This window comes from Echeneis naucrates, chromosome 22 (genome assembly GCF_900963305.1).
Source record: "Echeneis naucrates chromosome 22, fEcheNa1.1, whole genome shotgun sequence".
Taxonomy (NCBI): Eukaryota; Metazoa; Chordata; class Actinopteri; order Carangiformes; family Echeneidae; genus Echeneis; species Echeneis naucrates.
Window position 1 is genome coordinate 12797516 of NC_042532.1, and position 23676 is coordinate 12821191.

Sequence of the window (23676 nt, forward strand, 5' to 3'; positions counted from 1 at the left end):
CTTTTTAAGTGTTTATATTGGAGAGCCAATAAAGATATCTGGTTCCTTCTTGGTAAATGTCCAGGAGATCATGGGCTCACTCATCCCTCATCTCCCTCCAGGTCCCAGATAAAGATATCAAAGGCTTTATGATGGCCTCCCTGTAATCACATGGTTTTACTGTAACAGCATCACACACCACCGAAAGACAAATTAGGATCTGTTGATTTTAGAGGGAGTAATAAAATATGAGTCAGTAGTAAGGTGAAGTGTTTATAATGTTTACAATCACACGGTGGGTGATAATTTGTCCACTTGCTCCACATGCACCAAAGACATTCCTTTTCTATTTTCTTCAACCAATACCCCCCCCACACACACACGCCCCAAAAAAAAACACAAATTTAATACTTAGTTGAGGATTTCCGTTTAAAATTACAAAAGAAATCACGTAACTTTTGAATGTCTCCAGTGTATTTTTGTCTTATTGAAGACTGGATTGGTGAAATTGGAAGCAGGAGAACACACACACCTATCTGACCATGCTCAAAGAAAGCCCCCTGTATCTGCCATTTGCCTCTGGGTACAGTCGCTGAATGTGCACGTCCCATCCATTTCCTCCTCTGCTGTTTGTGATGAGACCATGCACCTGTATTTGGAACTTCCTAAGGGAACGTCCACATGAGAGATACCTTTCAAAAGTCCTATTTCTTCATAATTGTAGATGCTGTCTGCCCCCGGGCAATAAATTGTTCAAATAAATTGCTGGGAAAGTGTGTCTTTAATTCTGACCCAAAAAACAATCTACTGCAAATATTACTTTCTCTGCTGTCAGCATGATATAGCATCAAAATGCCAAGAAAACCTCTTTATGAAGAAAACGTGTGCTGCAACTCCAGTAAAAAATAAACAAACAAAACAAACAAACAGAAATGGCAGATGCTTTCACTAAGGGGAAACACGAATGAATAAATACTGCCTAATGTACATATATTATCATGTGCCCACCACAACTCAACTCGAAGACTTAAAACATGAAGGCTTGCCAGCCACCAGCAGATTTTATGAAATTGTGTTCAGCCATGTTACATGTTAATGTATAGATTTTTGTCTACTTCTTTCTTCAGACAATCAGTCTGTCACAAACAGATGTAATAAGACAATGGGTGAATTCTGTAATCCTCACATACATGTGGATACTCTGTAAGGGCAGTGGAGAGGCATCTGAAGCAGGATCAACCGGGGGGTGATATTGTTTGCTTTCTCACACCAGTTTGGCGAGGCTGACTTGTTCAACTGGGAGAGAAAAACTTTTCCTCAAATTTGAGTGGCGTTGGCTCTATTAGATATCCATTAGCTGAAATGTATAAAAACAGTCTTCCACTATCAGAAAGCAAACTTTCAAACCGCCAGAAAGATGTGGAAGGGCTGAACCACACAGTCAGTCTTCACCGTCTGTTTGATCCCTTTCCCCCACGATGGAGATGACGGGATCAAAGTGTGCATTTCAATTTCAACGTGAAACAGCACATATACACATGCGTGCAATAAAAGTACTCCATTTCTTCATTACCATTTTCAATACTTGAAGAGCCTGCTAATTAACTTTCAAGGAGCTGGTATTGATTTGATTAAAGATAAAATGGACAAGCGATGGCAGAGACACAGGAGCCTAATCAAAGTATTCAATGAGAAAACACTTTCTCATTGAATTAGTTCAGCTCTTGTAAAAATAACTTTAAGACACTGTGTTCTTACTCAAAGCTAATGCTCTCCAGCGAACCTTCCACAGAGCAATTTGGTCCAAAGGAAATTGCTTACCATGATGTTATAGTTAGGAAAGTAATGCTTTAGGGAAAAGGGCAATTGCTTAATTTAAGATATAATTAAAGATAAATAAATAATTTTCCTCTTGCCGGTTTACAATAGAAACAAGTCCTATATGTGCTTAATCATTAAGTACAATGTACGATGACTGATTCTCAATTTCAGCCATATTTTCAAGAAAACCTGTCAAAGTCCAAGGGTTTCTGTATCAGCCAGATGTTTCACTCTGCTGATTCTGTGACATCACTTTGGCATTAAGCGCAGACCAACTGAAGCAACGTATTACATCTTGACCATTATCATTATTTTTGTTATTCTTCTCCAATGAGCCTGAAAATGATCTAAGGCCTGGTTCAGTTTTATGACTTTATAGTGCAGTGTGTGTCAATGTCAAGCAGACACTGCTGTTCATTTGTCATCATCCTGGTTGGTAACAGTGAGTACCGTTGTTACCAGGAGATGCATTTTCAGTGTCAGACTCGGTGCAGTCTGTGTTAGCATCATCAGCACTGTGTCTGGGAGGAATGTGTGTGCATGAGGTTTTAGAAATCATGAAATTTTCATGAAACCAACGCACGCAACAACTCTCAAACTCAACAAGGTTGTGGGAGAGGATTCTGGGAATATTAGGCCTATTCTGGGTGACCAGATGGAAAGAGTGCTGCAGGAGAGAGGGTTTTTTTTTTTTTTTTTAAACTTTTTTGTGGCCCGTAATGAAAAGCAGTGAACACAAATGCACCTTCTAATGTTTTCCTTGGTTAAAATCCATTATAAAAGGCTGTGAATCCACATTGATAGAGAATATTTGATGGGTGGTCAGTGTTTGAATTGTTTGTTTGCAGCCATGAGTTTGGGAGCGGCACACAGTTAACCTAACCTAAATCTGTTCCCAGATTTCATTTTACAACACCACTTAAATTTACACATTTACACAAGACACAAACACAACTTAACTAATGAACTTGGGGATTTTAAACGTGCAGCATGCCCCTACAAGCTCTGTCCTTTAGTGTAACATCAGCACTGAGGAGGAATCACGCGCCTGAAGCTGCATCAAATCGTTTCTCTCCTGCTGTATGTGTGTGCACGCCTGTGTGTGTGTGTGTGTGTGTGTGTGTGTGTGTGTGTGTGTGTGTGTGTGTGTGTGTGTGGAGGGGGGGGGGGCACTGCTCTCCGACCAGTCCCGTGAAAACCTCCCGGAGACACAGATGTGACTGCAACTTGTTGACGTCTCGGCGGTGATCTCCCCCCAAGCAGGACAGATCTCATCAGCACCGGGAACAACCCCCCCCCCCCCCCCCCCCCCCCTCCTCCTCCTCCTCCTCCTGCCCCCGGGGGTGAATCTGTGCTGGAGAAAATCACAACGAGCCGCCTCCAGACGCATCAGATGGACCTGCAGAAGGACAGCAGTTTGCTCATTCAGCTGTGAAGCAGTTGTTTTTTGTTTTTTTGTTTTTTTGTTTTTTTTTTTTTTGTTTTTTGGTTTTTGCTTGTTTGTTTGTTTGCACAGGCTGTTGTGAAGTCGTCACTCAGCGTGGGACTGAATAAATACCTTCACTGGCACGGACCATGTGAAGTGTGTTCACTTGCAGACAAACCGGCTTCACCTTTTACACCAGACGCTGACAAACTTGGAGCGGTGACAGCCGCAGAAAGTGTCCTTCGGATGGAGCCGCTCCCTGTTTCCTGAGTTTGCGCTGGACGCGCGTAAAAGAAGGACTCCGCTCCGGAGTGCCATGACTGATGCTGTGCAAGCTTGCCGAAGAAAGATAGGAGGCAAAATCTTCTAAAAGGAGAAATTACGCGGTAAGTTTGATATTTGCTCTATCCTTTTTTCTGTTCCTGCTTGTTTTCTTACTATTACGCGCGGAGCCGTGGGCGCACAGGATATCAGATTAGATTATATCCCCTTCAAATCGAAGCCAGGGTGAAGAGGGATGTTTCGACTTGCAAAATGACTAACATCAGAGTCGAAGTAAAATAAATATCAAAGAAAGATTAAACCCTGAGAATCCTAAATAATCCGCTGGGGGTGCTCAACGTGGAGCACGATAAGGTCACAGCGTTGGCACAATTTTAGTGACAGCAGGAGAGACGAAGGTGCAGCATGATGATGACAGGGTCACTAAAAGCTGTTCAACACCATAAACACCACGAATCAGCTCACATGAAGGAAAGAACAGGATTTTACAGCTTCAAGGTGTTGGATGAGGAAAATTTGTTCCGACATGGATAAAACGCACGTGAGCCCTCACAGTGTGCCAAACTGATGTTCAGGGTGAGGAAACAGCTGGAAGATGATAGCTTCACAATAAGGACATTATAAACCTGGAAGCTGAACAAACACAGCCACCCCTGCTCACCAAGGCAGTTTTTTTCCAGACATTTCTGTTGCTCAGTGATCTCACAGTCACATCAGTGAAAATGATGGTTCCTGGTTACAGTTTTCTGACCTGTGAGGTACATCTTTAGGCCAATAGCAGGTGAATATTTAAATAATCTGATTAAATGTTTAATTTTTTTTTCTTTTTAAAAATATTTAATAAATGTGCTAATAATCTCCTCCTCAATGCAAGGAGCTTCAGAGAGAAGCTGACATTATATCGATGGTGTCTACATGCAGCCACACAGCTGTGGTGTAAGCAGCTGAATTCAGTCAATGCATGGTTGTGGTTATGATATGTATTTTGTTGTGGTTTTGATGCTGAATGAGAAACTGTGGCCAAAAACTGCATCAATCCACCTCCAAACAATCTCCATTAGATCAATTTTTCTCTGAGGAGGACATGAAAATGGCTGGATTACAGAAGAAGATGCTTCTTTTTTCGCCATAACTAGCTGCTGGTAGGGGGAGAGGTAAGCAACCCAAGTATTAAATCCATTTCAAACTAGAAGAAAATTGAGCTGTCCTCTCTGCTCTCAAGCTTTTCAGAAACCATCCTCAGGTTCTAGTCACAGAAAGAGTGCTGCATTTTTGCTTTAAGTAGCTGACTGATGTGGGAGATATGGGAGATAGGAATGAAAGAGAATCACTATTATGTTGCTCTGATGAAAAGTATTTCAAAGCATGCGACGTTCGTACGGAGCGTCTCCTCTTATTCTCACATTGACACACCTTTTTCTCCCTATCCTCTCACACTTAAGCATACCTGCTACACACACTCTCAAAGATGCACACACAGGCGTGCGCACAGCATGCTTTAACTGTCAGGGTGTGACTGAAGACAGACAACTTCACGGACAACCTATCAAAACGTCACCACCAATTCATACCATACAAACTCTGCTGCCTGTTTAATAATCAAAACTAACAACAACTAAACCTGGATTATAACATTTTTCAATAGGCCACTTTCTTACACGACGATGGAGGGGATATCTCCTCTGATCTCCGGGTATGACAGAGCATAGCGCAAAGAAGATTCATTTGTAGCTCATTAGGAAAAGTGTAAAATTCTGCTTTAATAATGAATGCAGGAACAGGCAATTAATGCTCCATGAGTTCAAGACTGCCCCACATGTGCAGAGAAGAACAGCGCTCTCACCCAGTGATAGATCATTATTTGACCTATAGCAAATTGAGCTGAAGCTGAAATGCAGCCCTCCCTGCTGGGACAATCACTCGTCTGGCAGGTGAAGTGTCAAAACTTACAATAATGCCATCTCCTTCCGCAGCTACAACAAACCTCTTCCCCAAACAATAATATGTAAACTGGGTTGTCAATCATTTGACAAGTGAGGCCCTAAAACAGAAAATACAAGAGCTAATGTGTGAGGAAAGGATTGCAGCGTACTGCTGTGGAGCTAGATTAAGAAACAAATCCAAAGTCAGGGAGTATCTCATTTTGTTTTTTTTATCATTTTTATTTTATTTATCTGAAATAATGTTTCCTTTGCCACATTAATTTTATATCCCAAAAACCTTTTTTTTTTCTTGCAATGTTCAATTATTTTAGATTTTTTGAGGTCAGCACACAGATCATTTGAACTAATTAACCACAGACTTCAAAACAACACTATATCTTTATCCTCATTGGGGATCATCAGGTTGTGGCCTCAGACATGAAGCTAGCTTTGGTCCTACAGCACCATATCACATATGAAGACATGCAGTGCATATCGAAGAACTTTTAACTGGATTCTCCAAACCAAAATGAGTCAGCTTGAAACGACTCAACCAGGAAAGTCTTCTTAAGTAGCCTAGCTAGCTAGAATGAATACGATCACCCAGAAACATTTGTGGCAGATTTCAGATGACAAAATTAGTTTGGTCTACATCTCTCTACATCAAATCAATTCCAAAATTACAAAGAATTTCAAGTAGTCCATCAGCTATCATTATTAGTGCACACTCGATTGTGTGCCCTGTGAGAACAGAGAGCTCGGCACGTGGATTTGAGGGAACTAGGCTCAGCAAACTATCTTGATTTCCATCACAGATGATCGTCATGAAACGTACAGCGCAGTAATTCACTGGTGAATGGCTGCCACAGATGTAGCAATCACTATGTCAAGTAATGCATGTTTGGATAAGTGTGTGGATGCATGACAAGTTTAATGTACTGAAGACGTGGAAACTAAGCAAACAAGAAGCAAGATGTGAAGTATGTAGGTGGACATATGGCTTTCCTCCCGCGATTTTAGCATTTTTCGCTACTTAATGCAAAGTGTTCTGCTCCAAAATAGCCTACCTCCTTCACTACAAAGCACAATAGAGCAAACACACAAGAGCGCTTGACTTAATTTATAGCATTGTCTTCACCTTGGACAGCAGATTCCTCTGTAAAACATATTAGTTAGCTGAGTGTCAGATTTACAGCGGAGCAGATGGTCGGGCAGCGTTTGTTAAGAAGAGTTTACCATTCAGCTATAAAACACCCTGTCTGAGAACACGTCTTCATGGCAACTCTTTGAAGGAGGATAGAAAGCTATAAAGACTTGGTGATTATTTTGCTACCGAGAAAATGTCAATATTAGAATCCTGACCAGGAGATACTGGGAGTGTGATGAGGAAGAGGAGATGAACGCCCGCGCCGTACTCATTAATTGGCCCAACTGCTGACATGACAGCTAACTACTGCCAGCCAAGCTAGACTTTTTGAACTCAGTCAGAAGCAGACAGGTGGTATAACAGCAGGTCTCAGAACATCATTCCTCTTTTATTCTCTCTAACTTAAACTGCTGTGTGTGCCACAGATGCATTAATGCACACGGCAAACTTGGCAATTCAAAGTCAGTGTATTCTAATAAGAGCAAGATCAACAAGCCAACATAAAGCAAGCCCGCAAGGATGTTAGTAAGATGGAGCATTAAAGGCTGACACTGAATAGTGCTGGGAGACCGTAGGGGAGAAATAAATAAACACCACATCACAGCAGCAATTCATGTGAAGCTGATAGATCTGAGAGAATCCAGAACAGGAACCAGGCACAATCAGAAATTCAACAACAAAACCAGAAGTGCACCAAAGGCCCGACACAATCTCAACCCATCCCTGCAGTGCAAATAGTAAAAGTTACAGATATCAGCCTTCTGCCCTGGCTAACTAACATCAAGTACAACAGTGGAAAAGGACAATCCATCTGCTGTCCATCTGCAGGCTGCATACAAGGATCCTAAAATGTTCAGGACAATTAAGTTCTGTGCTGAGAAGCAGCTGATCTAAAGATACAGAAGATCTCTAGCGCAAGAGATTTAAACTAGCCCAGCTCTGACGCTCAAGCCACCATTTAGGGTTGCATGGTGGAGAAGAGCAGCTTTAGTTAATGTCAGAGGAAATCATTATGATGGCACACATTAGATCTACACAGCAAGGCTAGCAGTACATTCAAGCTGCAGAAACAGCTTCAGTGCTTCATTTGTGTGTACGCACGGTATCGATTGTGTGTCAGCTGATTTACGCAGTGCCTGTCCATAGCCAAGACGGTTACACGTTTAAGATGGAAGGGGAAAAAAAGCGTAGAAGTATAATAAATACAGTTTAACACATGTCTCATGGAGATTACAACAGGATCTGATGAGTGTGGGACAGATGTCTGAAAAAGGTGACTTAGATGTTTTCTGTGTGGACACAACATGGGGGAAAACACGACACAGAAAAGGTCATATATTCAATTTGTGGCATGGCTTTCTAAACCATCATGTGGTAATTACGTTGAGGAGCTAATGAGAACAGATGCCCAGGTATTGGTTGGATTGCGTATAGAACCTGATTGATTGAACTGTCCCATCATGTGTACACTCCACAGTAATGAATCAAAGCAGGGTGCAGCAATATGCATAGATAGATAGTTACTTTATTGATCCCAGAGGGAAATTCAAATTCCAATGCAGCGCAGATGTGAAAATGATAAAGTAAACAGAATAAACCAGTGCGAACCGAGATGTAGTGCAGAATGAAGCAGTTGTGCAAATGTTGACAACAGTGCAAGCAACAGTGCAGGTACAGCCAAATAGATAATAATGACGGGACAGCAGAGTGGAATGGCCCGAGGGACAAACCACTTCCTCAGACAGTGACAACAGTGTCGCAGAGGGAGCTCCTCTGCCTGGAGAAGGTGCTGTGCAGAGGGTGGTGGGGGTTGGCCTGGATGTTGAGTTCTCCGCTCTGCAACAGATGTCAGTGAGTCCAGTTCTGTACCAACTACAGAGCCAGCCTTCGGTAACAGTCCGTCCAGGCGTGAGGAATCCCTCCCCGGCACGTCACAGCACAGAAGAGGTTACTGGCTACGACTGGTAGAAGATCTGCAGCAGTTTGTTAACGATGGTGAAAGAACGGCGCCTCCTCAGAAAATACAGTCGGCTCTGCCTCTTCCTGTACAGAGTGTGCGTTTGCTTGCAGAGGTTGGATGTTGTTCGTCAAAGACGGGTGGAGAAGGTAGAGGATGGCGTTGTCCGCCCCAACCTTTTCCTGGTACACAAACTCTAGAGGGTCCAGTGCGGGGCGGACCTGTGGCCTCAGCTGATGTAGCAGGAGCCGCTCAATCGTCTTCATCATGTGCGATGTCGGGCCAACTGGCCTGAAGTTGTTCAGCTCCCTTGGGTGTGGTTTCTTAGGGACTGCTGAAGCACCCTTCCCAGTCTCACGCTCTGGTTGTAGATGTGCTGTAGAGGTTCACCCAGCTCCAAGGTGCTCTCGACTCACCTGGCCTGCTGTGACAGCGGGCGGGGGAAGAAGGGTGTTGTATTGGGATAAAGAGCGGAATAGTTGAAAGTTAAAAAAAAAAAGTTGAGAAAACTTCCATAATCCGCCAAGATCAGGTGCTGACGTGAAAACAGAGCAACAGAGTATGGATCATTGTGGCGTCATTGAAGTTTGTGAAGGGCTGATGAGCTGGATTTATATCATCAATGGCTGTGATTAAAATGGGGCCAATTCCCTTTTCAGAAACTCCAGAATCGATGATCGCTGGCACGAAAAGTGCAGAAGTAAGATCGTGAGCCGAAATGTTAAACTCCAGACACAATACACTAAATTCTCTGTTCTTTCATCGCCATAACATTTATATTCACCGACAAGTTATCCATTCGTGTTTCATTTTATCAAATTTTTGCTGAAAAACCCAGCAGAGTTACAAAGGCATCAATTACAGCGCTGGTTCTATATAGTTGGAGCTCTTCACACAAACGTTAGTTCAACCACAGGAGTCTCCATTTCATGGTTTACTTTGCTTCTTTCATCTAATCTTCTTGTCACTGTTTATGCTGCCGAGCTTTCACTTTACACTGGAATTAAAAGAATCCAGAAAATACAGACTGTATCAGTGGTAATCCCTTTGGATTTACAGCCAGGATTATTCACAGTATAAAATCCCTCTGATGGTCTTTCCCTCTCTTTCTCGCTCTGCATCATCATTTTCTATACCAGTGTTTCAGCAGAGATCACAGTCCACTACGCTGTAGCACCTCAAGGAAGGCTAGTCTTTTTTTATTTCATCGTTTTATCTTTTTATTTTTTTACAATGGATGATTCAACCTTTGTGTTTTTTCGTTGATTTTTGTTGCATTTCAGTCTGTGCCCTTCTCTCTGAGTAATCTACAATCTACCCATTTAATCAGAGCTAAGTAGTAAAACTGAGCCCTCCAGATTAATGCCATAGTTATAGATCATGACAATGTGTCACTTACTGTGGCGTTGACAGCAGAATCCATACAGGCCTGTACTCTGCACTCTTACGGTAACAGCTCTGCTACTCAGGCCATTAGTGGTCAATGTCTCAAGATTGACTTGTTGAAACATGCCTGTTTCCATTACCTAAAGGTAACTGAAGGGGGTTTGCTCTCTCATCCAAGACTCTGTGATTTGTTGATTGAAAGTCTGTGGCGATTAACGTAGAAGAAGAAAAGAAAAATACGTGTCTTTTGGAGGTGTCTATACGGAACACAGTCCATATTATGCATGAGGGAGGTGGAAGAGACTAAAAACATTAAATTCTAAATACTTTCACATAAACCAAACGAGAGGAAGACAAGCATAATGGACGAATCAATAATGAGTGATGTAAAAGAATTGTTGGCAGTCACTGATAGTATGCGTTTTTGCCTCCACGTTGGCATCAGCCAGAGCCGGAGAGATTGCGATTTTACCATCTCATGACAGAATATTTCAATAGTGCCATGAGGGAACTGATTCAAAGTAGGCCAAAGTCATGGTCACCCCATAAAATTTGCACAAATGTCCACTTGGTCTCAGGTGTAAATTGATCTTGGTGATGTGAGATCAAGGTCACTGTGTTCTCACAAAACACATTCTTGACCATGAACCATGAATTCATTTTCTAATTACGACACAATTTTAAATGAGCCATGAAAATGAGATGACTACAGTTATTATACCCAAATATCAAGAGGTCATGTTTGACTGTGACATCATATTTAATCCTAAAATCCCTCCGGCCATTATGTGATACTTTCTGTAATACTCAGGAAGGGGAGATTGTGTCCATGTTTCCTGCGACTTGGCTGCATGGCAACAGTATACAACACTGAGACAATGATTTGTGCTGACTCCTGGAAAAAATGGATGGAATTTTCACAGAAGCCTGCCTTCAATAACTATTTTAGAGTTGCCTTTTGAGCTATTGATCCAGTCCTAAATAAGTAATTAATTTCTTCCCAGATACATAGATCTTCAATAAAACATAGAAAATAACAAAATTGAAATTCTTGCACGAGGCCAATTGTGTGTGGAGCATGTGGACATTGTGACAGCTTGATGTCAATGAACATTTATTCATCACTTTAATGAAAATAATTTTTCCACAAACCCCTATAAAATGAAATCAACTGTGCAATTAACTCTTCCCAGAACAATACTGCAGCTCCTTTGAATCTGTTCTAATGTTGAACACAAGTTTATTCCGAAAGCATGTTTTAAACACAAGGACATCTGAGAAAGCTGGCATCAGCCCCAGAAAGGGATTAGAACAAAATTGAAATCCTAAGGAAGAGAAAAACACAAAGAGTTGCTTCCAAAAGTTATTATAGTCCATCACACTTTCATTTGGCCACAGGTGCTGCTCACTTTCAGCTCTGCCCGACTCCACACTGACTCTAAGATAAAATGTTCTGCACTCATATAGCAGACAGAAGGCATCTATTAATGTAACAAAAGGCCTTCCGATATCAGGGAATACTGATTTATTAAATTATGTGACTCATCTGATGGAGTGTTGCTGGCTTCATGTCTACCATATAGAAAAACAGTGAAGGTGGAACAAACCACACAATACGATAAGATCTTATGCACCCTAGCTGCACAAGATGTAATCAGTGGGAATACAAACCCGGAGAACAATCTCTCACCGCTGCAGCCTTCTCAGCATGCACTGTGCTGCAGGGCTCAATTCTCAGCTCAATTTCATGCAAAACAATCAGCTGCAAATCTTTATATTTCATTTACCTTTCTATATTGATGATACCCTGTTAAAGCCCAGGTGGTCTGTTTCACTGAGTTTGAGATAATCAGAAGTCAGACAAGTGAGTTAGAAAATGCTTTTATCCTAACTAGAGGTAAAATGAACAAAGTCCCTGACACACCGAGAGAGCCATTACTGCCATTTACTAACCGCTCAGTTTTGAATGTTTGTAGTGTACCTGTTACCTTCAGGCCCAGCAACAGTAAGAGAAATGAAGTGTTTCAGGTTGGGGTATCTGAAGCTCAACAGTGTGCAAGGTCTCACCAAAACATGCAAACATGCATCATGTTTAAGCTTGAATTTGGATCTACTCATAAGGAACTGACAATTCAAATATGTTAGCTTGAAGCTGATTCTGGATTAATAAACAGCATCTTAGTACTCATGACTGCGTTACCCATCGTCATTCCTTTCATTTAACAGCATGTCAGCACGTGAACAACATGCAAATACAGAAGCTGAAGGTTAAAGCGCATTTGAACTGGCTCTAATATTAAGCTGTGTTTTCTTTAATATTGCTGCAAATCTACTAACATTAATTTTCATTCCCTAAATTGCCAACTGTACTCTTATTTTTAGACGGTTGTCTTAGTTTGTACTATCACTCTGTGTTTGTATTATCACTGTCTGTCAATATAAACTAAACCTCTAATACGCTTTCAGATTGTCCTCTTCACTATTCTCGACAAACATCCGATGTTTCCCTGATGGATCATTGTTTTCCAACCTCTGCCCTGCTTTTATGACTCATGCGTGCACTCAAACACAACACAACAATATATTAATTCCCAGTGGTTGGAGGAAATGTATAAAAATGTGTGCATATGACTATATGTTACATCTAAAAATGTATTTTATCTAAGACAATGGGTTGTTTGGCTCCAGGAGCCAAAGACTATTATGAAAATAACACATTTCATCAAAATACCGGCCATTACTGTCCTCCAATAAAATGGTCCAGTTGTTCCCAGGCATTGCGAGGAGAAAACATTTGTATTTATGAAGAACACAGGTTGCTTGTCTCCTTCTGCTGCATTTCTGACAGTCAGCTGCTCAAAACACATTTCCTGCCCGCGGTGTGTTTATCATAGGACATATACTTGACAGTGTGAAGACTCAGCAGTCACAACAGATCATACAAGGATAGTAAAGTCTCTCTCCACTCAGCATTGCTGACGTCCCTGAGGACGGCCTGTTCTCATCAGTCCTCAGCCTGCGTCTTCATACAAAACTGTTTACATTAGGTGGAGACCAGCAGCCATTTAAATGATAGTGTTCTTTCTTATGATAAATATGCTGTAATTGTGATGAACAAAGATCGGGAATTTATTTGAAATGGTATAGTTATGTTGCATTCCTTATATACATATAAAGTTATGGCCTGAAGCAAATGAAGAACTTTATTTTACTTTTTTTTTTTTTTTTTTTGCATTGCATCGCATTTTTCCTTTAGACAGAGAGAGAGGAAAAACATGGCGGAGACAGAAGGGTATAACATAAATCAAAGGGCCCCCAGCCATGAATTGAACCATGGATGTGCAGTTATGCAGCAATCTTTTTGATTTTCTAATTTGAAATTTAATTTTATTCCACGTTTTGTTACGTTGCCCCTAACCCTCAATAAAATTGATTAAAATTTGCAAGTTTGTGGGAAAAACTAGGTAAATAGAATGAATAGGAAGTTTTATTTTATAAATAAGTGGCTATCTGTTCTTAAAGGCAATAATGAATGACTGCAGTAAAATGGTCATTTTCATTTAGGTTTTGTACAGGATTAGGTTTCTTAGGTTGTCTACTTGGTTTAAAAATGAGGTTTCAGCTGAACCCAAGAAAGAACTTGCACAGATTTATGTGAGTCTTAAAGACTATGTACAATTTATCTTTTGTTTTGTTAGTGCATATTTAGCACTGATGATTTTTTAATCTCCAGTTTTTCCTTCCTCAGCACAGATTTAAACCAGATCCTTGTGTGTCCTGTCTCTTTCTCCCTGTGTCCTCTCTCCCAACACACAAAATATTTGCATGTAGTTGGCTCTGTCAGATCATTTCTGCATCAGCTCATTGCAGGCCTGCTCTTAATAACTAGCCTCTCAGGTGTCCCAGATTTACTCTGGACATGTTCTACTTTCTAAGGGCCATATACATACAGTGAGAGTGAGCAGTGTATTACTTTGAAGTACTGTAGAAAGAAACATTGGTGGAAAGGTTGTCTCCACAGTGGGAGGCTTTGAGTTGTTGGAAGCTGCATGTGAACAAAATTTTAACGCTCTTCTATGTAAAGTTTTGCAATAAATATCTTAAAAGGGAAATCCTAACTTTGCAGAGGAAAAATCACCCCCTAAACAATCTCCTTTCTGCTTATCAGCTTACATAAGAGCTGGGTTTTCCTTCCCATGCTCATATAATGAGACCCGAGATTTGCACCCAGAGGTTTGAACGGACCGATGTTATCAGTTAACATCTCTGCAGTTAATTTGTTAGCACAGTCACCATAAATCAACATTAACCTGAAGCCCTCTCAGTGCCAGTTCCAGTGACGATTAATTGTTTCATATTTTACGTTTGTGTCTGCTTGCTTATCTTTGTTTCTGTGGATGCTTGGCGTGTGGTGCAAATGGTGCATGCACTGTACGTGTAATTGTACATGTGCAGGCTTATGCACATGTGCAGCCCACACAGCCTGAGACAAACACCTACGCTCCGCACTCCCAGGCACACACCAACGGCTGAGAAACCCTTCGGTCACTTCGGATATAATGTGATTTTAACAATTCACTCAACTGCAGCATGGCCTGCCAGCCTGTTCATACATTCCCATTACTCTCCATAGCTGTGTTGCTCTTTCTGTCGCTGAATCTGCCTTTATGGGCTCAGTCTGCCTGCTGTCTGTCCTGATTGGGTACGCTTTTAGGCTGAAGTCATGTTGACTGTTCAAACATCTCCTACTAATCTATATTTTATTGTTTCATTTCCCACACATGAAGCAGCCAAGCTATGTATAATTCAGTATTTATATTGTGCTCAGCAAACTGCATTGTAAAAATTATTTTTGGAACTAGTTGATACAGCTCTGGCTGCAAAACAAACTTAAATTTTTGGGAGTGCCTGCTTGGCTATAAGTTAAAAGGTGGTTCACCTACTTTCACAATTTCATTATTATTATAAGTCATTATCTGTTAGGCGGGGGGGTATTACCTGTTAATAAGAATATAAATATAGTAATATTTTTACCAAAATACTGTTTGATATATCTTTTCAGTCCTGAATAGAGTCTTCAGGTGTTCCTATCATGCTGCATATATATACTCCCCCATCAATGTTCACCAGTAAACAAAAGCAGCTTGTGCGTGGGCACAGGGCAGTGACTCAAGGCAAGTTAGATGAGAATTTCAGCATATTTGGAAATTAAGATTTTCTTTTATCTGGGCTATGGCAGCAGGAGCATGTTTAACTACCCCCCCACCACCACCACCAAAAAAAAAAAAAAAAAGTCAAAGAAGTGAGCTGCAGAGAAATCCCCAGTGGAAATGATGCTCTTGTTTGAAGCTGCACTGATTACAAAATGGTTCTCAGCGTGATTCTGTGTAAAGCTGCAACTTAACAGATCCCAAGACTGCTGCTTTATCCAAACATCCCTCCATTCACCTCATCATCGATCCCTTGCCTCTCTCAGTCTACAATGATGTAAACTCCGCTCACACACATTCACACATAGATATAGGTTCTTGCTCACCTTGCAGATAGTGCACGCTTGAGTAAACGTCAGACATTAGCTGACAGCAGAGGCATAGTTGGCGCTGCCTCCTCTGAAATAAATTGGTTATGCCGTCTCCGGTGAGGCCATGCGGTGTTTACAGGCCTGCTGAGTTCACTGAGTATAACTGGTCCACCCAGGCCAACAGACGGGCTGCTGCACACTCTGTAGCATCTGCCTGGGAAAATGAATTGGATTTGTAGTCATTGGGGTGCGATGCAAAGGAACCACCTGGGCAGGGCCGTGATACAGTTCACAGTTCTCCTACTCAGACCCGCAGCATTTATAGCTATCTTTCTTTGTATTTCTATCTCACTTTGTCCATATTACATTCATAAGACAATCTCACATCACACCTCAGTTGGATGAGTCATGCCTTGTTTCATTAAATATTCACTTTCAAATAAAAATGTAAACATTAATATATTGCAGGCAAATATTTTTAGGCAAGGCCTGTATTTGACTAAAAATCTCTTCGTCTCATCCATTCATTATGAAGCTCGTTATTTCGTAAAACTGTTCACCCACACATGCTACTGTACATACATTTCAGGTGCATTTACGTCAGCCCTCATACTTAACTCACTGTTGTGTATTCAGTGTCTGCAACACTAAAATTGAGCTTTATTGCCAGACACCCAGTGAGCTTATCAGTCTCTCCTCAGCTGATGCAGTGAAGTGTGACTGTAAAACTGTCATGCATTGTCTGTCTCCATGTGCTTTTTTTTTTTTTTAATTTACAGTACACACAAAACTAAAATATTTGTGTACTCCATTGATGTCACACACAAACTTTGTTTTAGTGATCACAAGGACTAGGTTGTATGAATTTTTGCTTACCCCTAACAAGATAAAGCTGATGATGGCATAGTGATACCACTCTTTACATCAAAAAATTTCTCACAATCTCCACACTTTGTTTTTCCTGTAGAAAACTAAATAGCTAAAATAGTTAAATAGTTAAAAATAAAAAAAATGTTGTAAATTGTAATAAAACACAATCAGACATACAACATTAGTGTTTCCTCTATATTCATTTAGCAGTGGCGGCCCATCACCAAATGGGGCGGTTGGGGGATCCTATTGGAGTTAATTACTCACGAGAGCGCGGCCTTGAAAGTGACATCTCGTCAGGCACCAGGTCAGGGTCAGAGAAGTGTAGTCGTGAGGAATAAGGCAGAGAATTACCGGGGGAAAGGTACACTGATTAGCCAACTCAGTGACGCTAACTTGGGTAAACTAATTGAAAGCATTAAGGTAATCTACACGTCGTTATGTATTAACTGCTGACTGCATTTTCAGATGAACCTGTTCAAATATTTCTCTAAAAAGAGAAAGACAAATGGAAAAGATAATGTGTCGTCACGCATCATTCGCCTTTTACTTTTTATCAACTGGCCAGCCAATACATAGTTTGTGAAAGTTAAATCTGCAGTCAAGTGCCGTTTGTTTACTCCTCCACGCCCCCCCCCCCCCCCCCCCCCGGAGAGCCTGCCGCCGCTGCTCAAAAAAATCCCAGAGGAAACACTGAACATTATAAACACACACAGTCTTGGAAATGTAAATGGTAACTAACAAACCGTAAATATTATACCTGTTTCATTATTTCAACAGGCAGGATTCCAGCGAACATGTCTGATTCCTGATAGCAAACCTTCATTTTTAAATATGTTGTAAATGAGGAGACAGACCTGCAGAGGACTGACGCTGGTGGAGTAGAAAACAGCAGTGGATACTACCATGAGTAACCAAGACACTAAAACAGACTATTTCTGTTTTGAGGAATCATTATAATTCATAAAAGCTGCAGTGCAGATGACTAGGCGTCAGCGAGACCAGCTCTGCACGTGTTTGCCTGGGTGGATATGATCAGCACTTTGTGCCCTTTTCTTTGCTGTTAGACAATATGTAAAGGTCTGTGATGGAGGTCAGCCAGGAGTCCACTAGCCCTTCAGCCAGTTGAATGTCATGGCACAGGCTTATGTTAGAGCAGGAAAAAGCAGCGACAAACACATATGTATGAACATAGGAAGATGTGTAGGAACTCTTAAATGGTGTTTCTTATGAGAAAGATTGAGGTCTTTTTTTTTTTTTTTTATTAGGTCGGTGACAGCATGTCTCCTCAATCCCAGGTTTACATTTGAATTTGCTGACCGTCTGATTTAACATCTATAATGCTCATTCACGCCTCTAACTGTGTACTATCTGTGTGTCTATCTGTGTACACTTAGTAGTTTGATTCAGTGCATGAAATTAAATTTTCTCTCACTGATTCCCTCATCGTTTTCACCTCAGAGAGCGAACATGCATATTAGTGAATATAAAGGACAGGGGGGCCGACAAAGCAAACAATACTTCGTTTGGTTTGAAAGTTCAGGTTCACCTGAGTGTCTGTAAAAAAATCTACTAAACAGAGACATCTGTTTTCACTCGATTTTTTAGATGCTATTTGCTGTCATAGCGCACACACGCTCAGAAATCACTCAGCTTGTAAAATGCAGACAGAAGGATGTGTTGAGTGGGAAAAAGCAAAGATTTTTAATTAATGCGACACGCATCACTGTTTGTTTTTCGGCAGTTTTTCCTCCCTTGTATTTCATCATCACTTCATAGCTTGTTAATGTGTGAAATACAAAATATTCCCAAGAAAATAATTAACAACTAGACAAACCCCGCTCTGATAACAAACCTTGTTAATTTGTGCTCTCTAATCCCTCTCATTCACACCTCAGTCGCTTAAGCATGCGGTGTTAAAAGTTTAATCTTCATAAAAATGTTAACAGGAAACCATTTACCATTTGTCACAAAGTTGATTTGGGTATTTTTTTTCTGTCAGGTTTCTTGCAGATTTGATTGTGTGTTGTGAAACAGTCTCATCTGTCATAATTCCCTGTTTCAGGTCCAACAAAGCCATCACATGTGCCAGTTAAAATATGTGTTTTCTTGCTTGCTCTGAATTCAGAATTCATCTTCTTTTAAACATTGAATTAAAGCAAACCTTATCTGTTTTAAGTGACAGACAGGCAATGCTCTCTGTGGTCATTAGTAGTTATTTGAAGTCCTCAGCCCCGTTGGAAGCTAAAATGTGGATCATTTTCACATTTCTCCTCCTATCTCTGTGGTTGTAGTTGAGAGTAAGTCAGCTTTCTGTCAGTCTTACCTGGAGGCCACAGCTTGTCTTTGTACCGCTGTGCTCCAGTTTGCTCCACTGTACACCGTTAATGTGAAGCAAGTTTCCTGCAAGAAGGCACAAGAGCAAAAGTCAGTAAGGTAAAATATTTGTAGTTGTTAACAGTATTTGGTCTGAAACATCATTAACATTGCCGTTATGCCTTTGTTGAATATTTAATATGAAGCCAAAGAACATCCTCAAAAAACCTAGTGCTGTGAACAGATCCTTGTATGTTTCACACCAAAACAAACTCATAGTGAATTTGAATTTGATCTTGATATTTGCCTCACCTAAAATTTCAATGCCCAATTTACAAAAATTTTAATAAATGAACACAATAACAGGGTGTGTGGGTGCTAAGTTCATAAATCAAGCCATTTTTCTCAATATACAAGTCTAGGTTGAGTGTACAGGTTCTTCACATCCATTTATGGCCCCTAATGTGTGTACTTTGTCATGTAAATGGTTAGTTTATGTATGTATATGCATATGTGGAATGTGGGGGCGGGCAGGGTCGAATATAACTAATCTTCCTCCGATATTTTCTCTCTCAATTGTCCCTTCCAGGATGAAACTGCTGCAGAGGAAGCTGTATGACTGTTAGACACCCTCTTATCGCTACTGACGCTACAACAGAAAGTGTATCTGACAGACAATGCTGAAAGGAGGAAAAGCTAGCACACAAGCATTTACCACTGGAAACCTGACAGAAAAGCTGTTCATGGCATTTTAGTGAAAAACTCCCTACGCCTGCCGAAGCAATGTGGATGTCCAGCAATTACATGCAAGTAGCCTGGATGACTACAAGATTCCTTTGTCCAATTTTGATTTCAAACATGCAACTGTGACGGTCTGGCTTTCCAATATCAAAGACACTAGGCACAGCCAAGCTTCAAAGGAAGGCTCAATTTAGAAGGCTTCATGTGGACCTCTAGATAAGAGAGACAACAAGAAAACCCATGTATCTGTCATCATCATCTCCCGACATGCAACTCTTGCTTAGCTTTATTGAAAAGGAGGAGCCCGTTAGAGCATTTGATAGATAGGAAGGCACAGTCTCAAGGTGTTGTTGCTGGCTGGCTGCTAGTTGGAGATGAGATAAGAGCACTGGGGAGAGACACTAGAAGCGGCTCTCAGATGGGAGCAGAATACAAATTAGGACTTCTCTCTAGTACAGCTACGTCAGCAAGGCTAATCAACACTGGGGAACCAAAAATTAGTTGGCACCAATAAGGATGATTAGTCATGAACTGTAAATTACCTGCTAAAAGTTGTTATGATTTCACATTGTGATAAGCACGATGGGAAATAAAGGGAAATATAATACGAGTGACTGAAAAGGCGATAGGAGACAACATTTTGTGCTGCTTAAATGGCTGAAACCCACAGCACCACGCCGGCCTCCTCCGGCCTGAACTGATCTGTGTGCAGTTTTAGGTTATCTTGATGAGGCTGTGTTAAACCTTCTACAAACAAGGTTTTCAAAGAAGAGCAGAAGTGAGATGGATTTGGACAATAGCTCACTGGTCTACTTCAGCAACTTCACAGAGATCCCCAACACCACCACCGCCCCGCCATGGAACGAAGCCACACTGCTCGGCCTGCAGGTCTCGCTGTCTGTGCTGTTAGCTGTTGTCACCTTGGCAACGGTGCTCTCGAACGCTTTCGTCATCGCCACCATCTTTCTGACCAGGAAGCTCCACACACCTGCCAACTTCCTGATCGGCTCCCTGGCAGTCACCGACCTGCTGGTGTCTATCTTAGTCATGCCAATCAGCATCGTCTACACCGTCAGCAAGACCTGGTCGCTTGGGCAGATCGTCTGTGACATCTGGCTGTCGTCTGATATCACCTTCTGCACAGCCTCCATCCTGCACCTATGTGTGATCGCCCTGGACCGGTACTGGGCCATAACAGACGCGTTGGAGTACTCAAAACGTCGCACCATGCGCCGGGCAGGGATCATGGTCAGCGTGGTGTGGGTGATCTCCATATCGATTTCCCTGCCTCCACTTTTCTGGCGGCAAGCTAAAGCCCACGAGGAGCTGACAGAGTGTATGGTGAATACTGATCAGATCTCTTATACCCTGTACTCCACCTTTGGCGCCTTCTACGTTCCCACAGTGCTTCTAATCATCCTCTATGGACGGATCTATGTTGCCGCCCGCTCCCGCATCCTTAAGACGCCATCATCCTCAGGGAAACGCTTCACCACAGCGCAGCTCATCCAGACCTCTGCAGGCTCCTCTCTCTGTTCTCTTAATTCCGCCTCTGTCCAGGAAGCACACCTACACTCTGGCACCGGGGGAGGTGGGGGAGGCGGATCGCCTCTGTTTCTGAACAGTGTGAAAGTGAAGCTGGCAGACAGCGTGCTGGAGAGGAAACGCCTCTGTGCAGCACGGGAGAGGAAAGCAACAAAAACTTTGGGCATCATCCTCGGCGCGTTCATCATCTGCTGGCTTCCATTCTTTGTTGGCACGCTTGTTATGGCCATATGTAAAGAGTGCTGGTTCGATCCAGTGCTGTTTGATATATTTACCTGGCTGGGATACCTGAACTCCCTCATCAATCCTGTAATCTACACAGTGTTCAACGATGAGTTCAAGCAGGCTTTCCAAAGGTTCATCAAACTCAGACGGTTCTCATGAAGAACTTTGCAATAGATTAAAAGCGACATCTCTCGAGAAAGGAGTTGTTGAAAAGATACGTGAAAGATGAGTGCAAGAATAAATAAGATGATGAATAATAATGATATTGAAAATACTGTACACTTAAATGTCCCATCTTGTAAACACGTGTGACTTATTTCTGGGATTTTACAGCTCTGTGCCATAGCTGAGACTCATGCATGCATGCTTTAGAAGATAAAAATCTTTATCCCCAGTGAATATGGCTCTCATCTTTAAAAAGATAAATAAGGGGGACTGTAAGTCTATTTCATGTCACAGGCACATTGCTGATATTTCCTGAACAAAAGTAAAAATTTAAAAGACGTGTTATTTTAAAAGATGTATCTGTATCTCAGAGTGTCTGGATTCAATCCATCTGAAATGCAAAGCCATGAAATATATGTTGTCTTAATCTCTGTGTCATATTGTATGACTGTATGTTGCTCCCATATAATGTTTCTGTGGTACAGTAAAGACTAAAATCTCTAGAGATTCAGTAAAAATGTCTCCATATGTGCAATTATATTTGAGAGGGGTTTGTTTGTGTGTTTGTGTGTGTGTGGACTATAATTTATGCGTGTTTGAGGAGGAGAGGATTGTCAAGTGTTTGACATTTACTGTATACGTGCTATTCTTCACTGACGCTTGTCTCATCATTGCAGAAAATGGAAACAGTGTTTTTCACACTGCCTCTGAATATCAAGTAACATTCTGTACTATAGAAATAAATAAATCTGTCCAAAATGTCCTGAAAAAAATACGTTGGAGCACGAAAAGTGTGATAAGTGCACACGATCAAGAGGTACTGAGAATTACTTAGAACTTATTTATGAATCGGTTTTCTTTAAGTGAACGATGAGTAGATTTTGCTCGCTGTTGAATAACAAGAAAGATGACATGAATTATTTCCGTGTTTCTTCATGATAGAACTACTTTTTGTTTTATTGATATGCTCCCAGCTCAAATGATAAATCATCTTCCTGGTAACGTCAAAACCTTATTATACCATGGTCAGCTTCTGGCCATCACTAAGACTCTGCTGTCCCAAAAGGTCTGAAAACTGAGTGTCAGTTCTCAATACTTCATGCAATTCAACAGCTCTTGGTCAAAATAATGTTGTGCACCTGTTTTATCTTTTTACATATGTTCAGTATAAGAGCTAGCTTTTCTACTCTAAACAGTCTGTGAAGATTGACTGTGTCCAATCCCAATCCAATCCAACCGAACATTCCCAAATAATGGGAATGTTCAATCTTTGTCAAAACTCTTTTGAAGAGTGTTTTTGCATCATGTCGGGTGAGCCACCCCATTAAAATCACAGATCTTTGTGGAAGGCGATACAGTTGGACAGCAGCAACCTCATTTCCTGCAGGCGGATGGATCACTGACTATGAAAGAATCAAAGAAACTTTGCAGCTCTGAGACTGATTCTCATAATTAATGTAGAAACAGCTGTCAGCAAATTTTCTTTTGCTTCAGTTAACTAAAATCATTTGCAACAAAACAAAAACAACAACAAAAAAAAAACAAGATCTGGATAACCCTTGGATGTTTGGCAAGTGGATTGTTTTCAGGAAGCACCACTGGTGTGCTGTGGTTCAGCATGGGCCAGCTGCAGGCATCAGTCCAATGGGCTGGTGGTAAATAAATGCATCTGGAAAACCTTGAGAATTGTTCAGAATCTCTGTGCGTGCACTCCAATAGGACGTGGACATTATGAAGGTGCTCAGTCTTTGGATGTTTGCACACTTAGTTAAGAGGTGTAGTATAAAAAACTTTGCAGGCTTGATATCTGTCTGTGTAACTTGCATAACTACAGATCAGACCAGGATCAAATATTTCCACCACTGAAGCAACAACAGAGACAGATCTAAAGGGTCGCCACAGTTTTTCACCATTCATTTCTCAGAGCAAAGGCTGTATATACTACAGACAGTATATACAGCCTATACTATTCCCTTTTTATAAATTCTTAGACATTAAATTTCATATCTATTTAGTCCTTTTAAGTACAGTTACAGCCTGACGTGTCAGATTCTGGAAAAAAAAAAAAGGAAAGAAATGTTGGCATTGTTTAATTTTCATGGAATATCTTACATACTGTAGGAAATTAGTATGCAGTATGTGTTTTCAACAGAATCAGTAATCAGTTGTATTTTACCATAATTTTTAGATTCAATTGTTGAACAAACTAAAATCAGACTTTGTCAGAGTTGTCATTTACTTGTATAAAGACTCCAAACTAGGACAGAAGTAAAATGGGGACAAAATTTATTCAGATTTTTACTTTTAACACACCGGCTATGGATTTAAAGAAATAATCAATTGTCATGGAAGCTAATGTCTCAGGCATCCTTC

The 23676-nt window shown here is 41.1% G+C and overlaps 1 protein-coding gene across 1 annotated transcript; it reads left to right on the forward strand.

Moving 5' to 3' along the window:
- The first annotated feature begins 3333 nt into the window (after nt 1-3333).
- Nucleotides 3334-21922, forward strand: htr1d (5-hydroxytryptamine (serotonin) receptor 1D, G protein-coupled). The gene is made up of 2 exons (XM_029493848.1): nt 3334-3612; nt 19217-21922. The coding sequence occupies exon 2, from the start codon at nt 20152-20154 to the stop codon at nt 21295-21297; it is 1146 nt and encodes a 381-aa protein (XP_029349708.1). The 5' UTR covers nt 3334-3612; nt 19217-20151; the 3' UTR covers nt 21298-21922.
- The last annotated feature ends 1754 nt before the right edge of the window (nt 21923-23676 follow it).

What these genes read in the sequence shown, in the direction of transcription:
- htr1d (XM_029493848.1), top strand. Translation starts at nt 20,152, where the DNA reads ATGGATTTGGACAATAGCTCACTGGTCTACTTCAGCAACTTCACAGAG.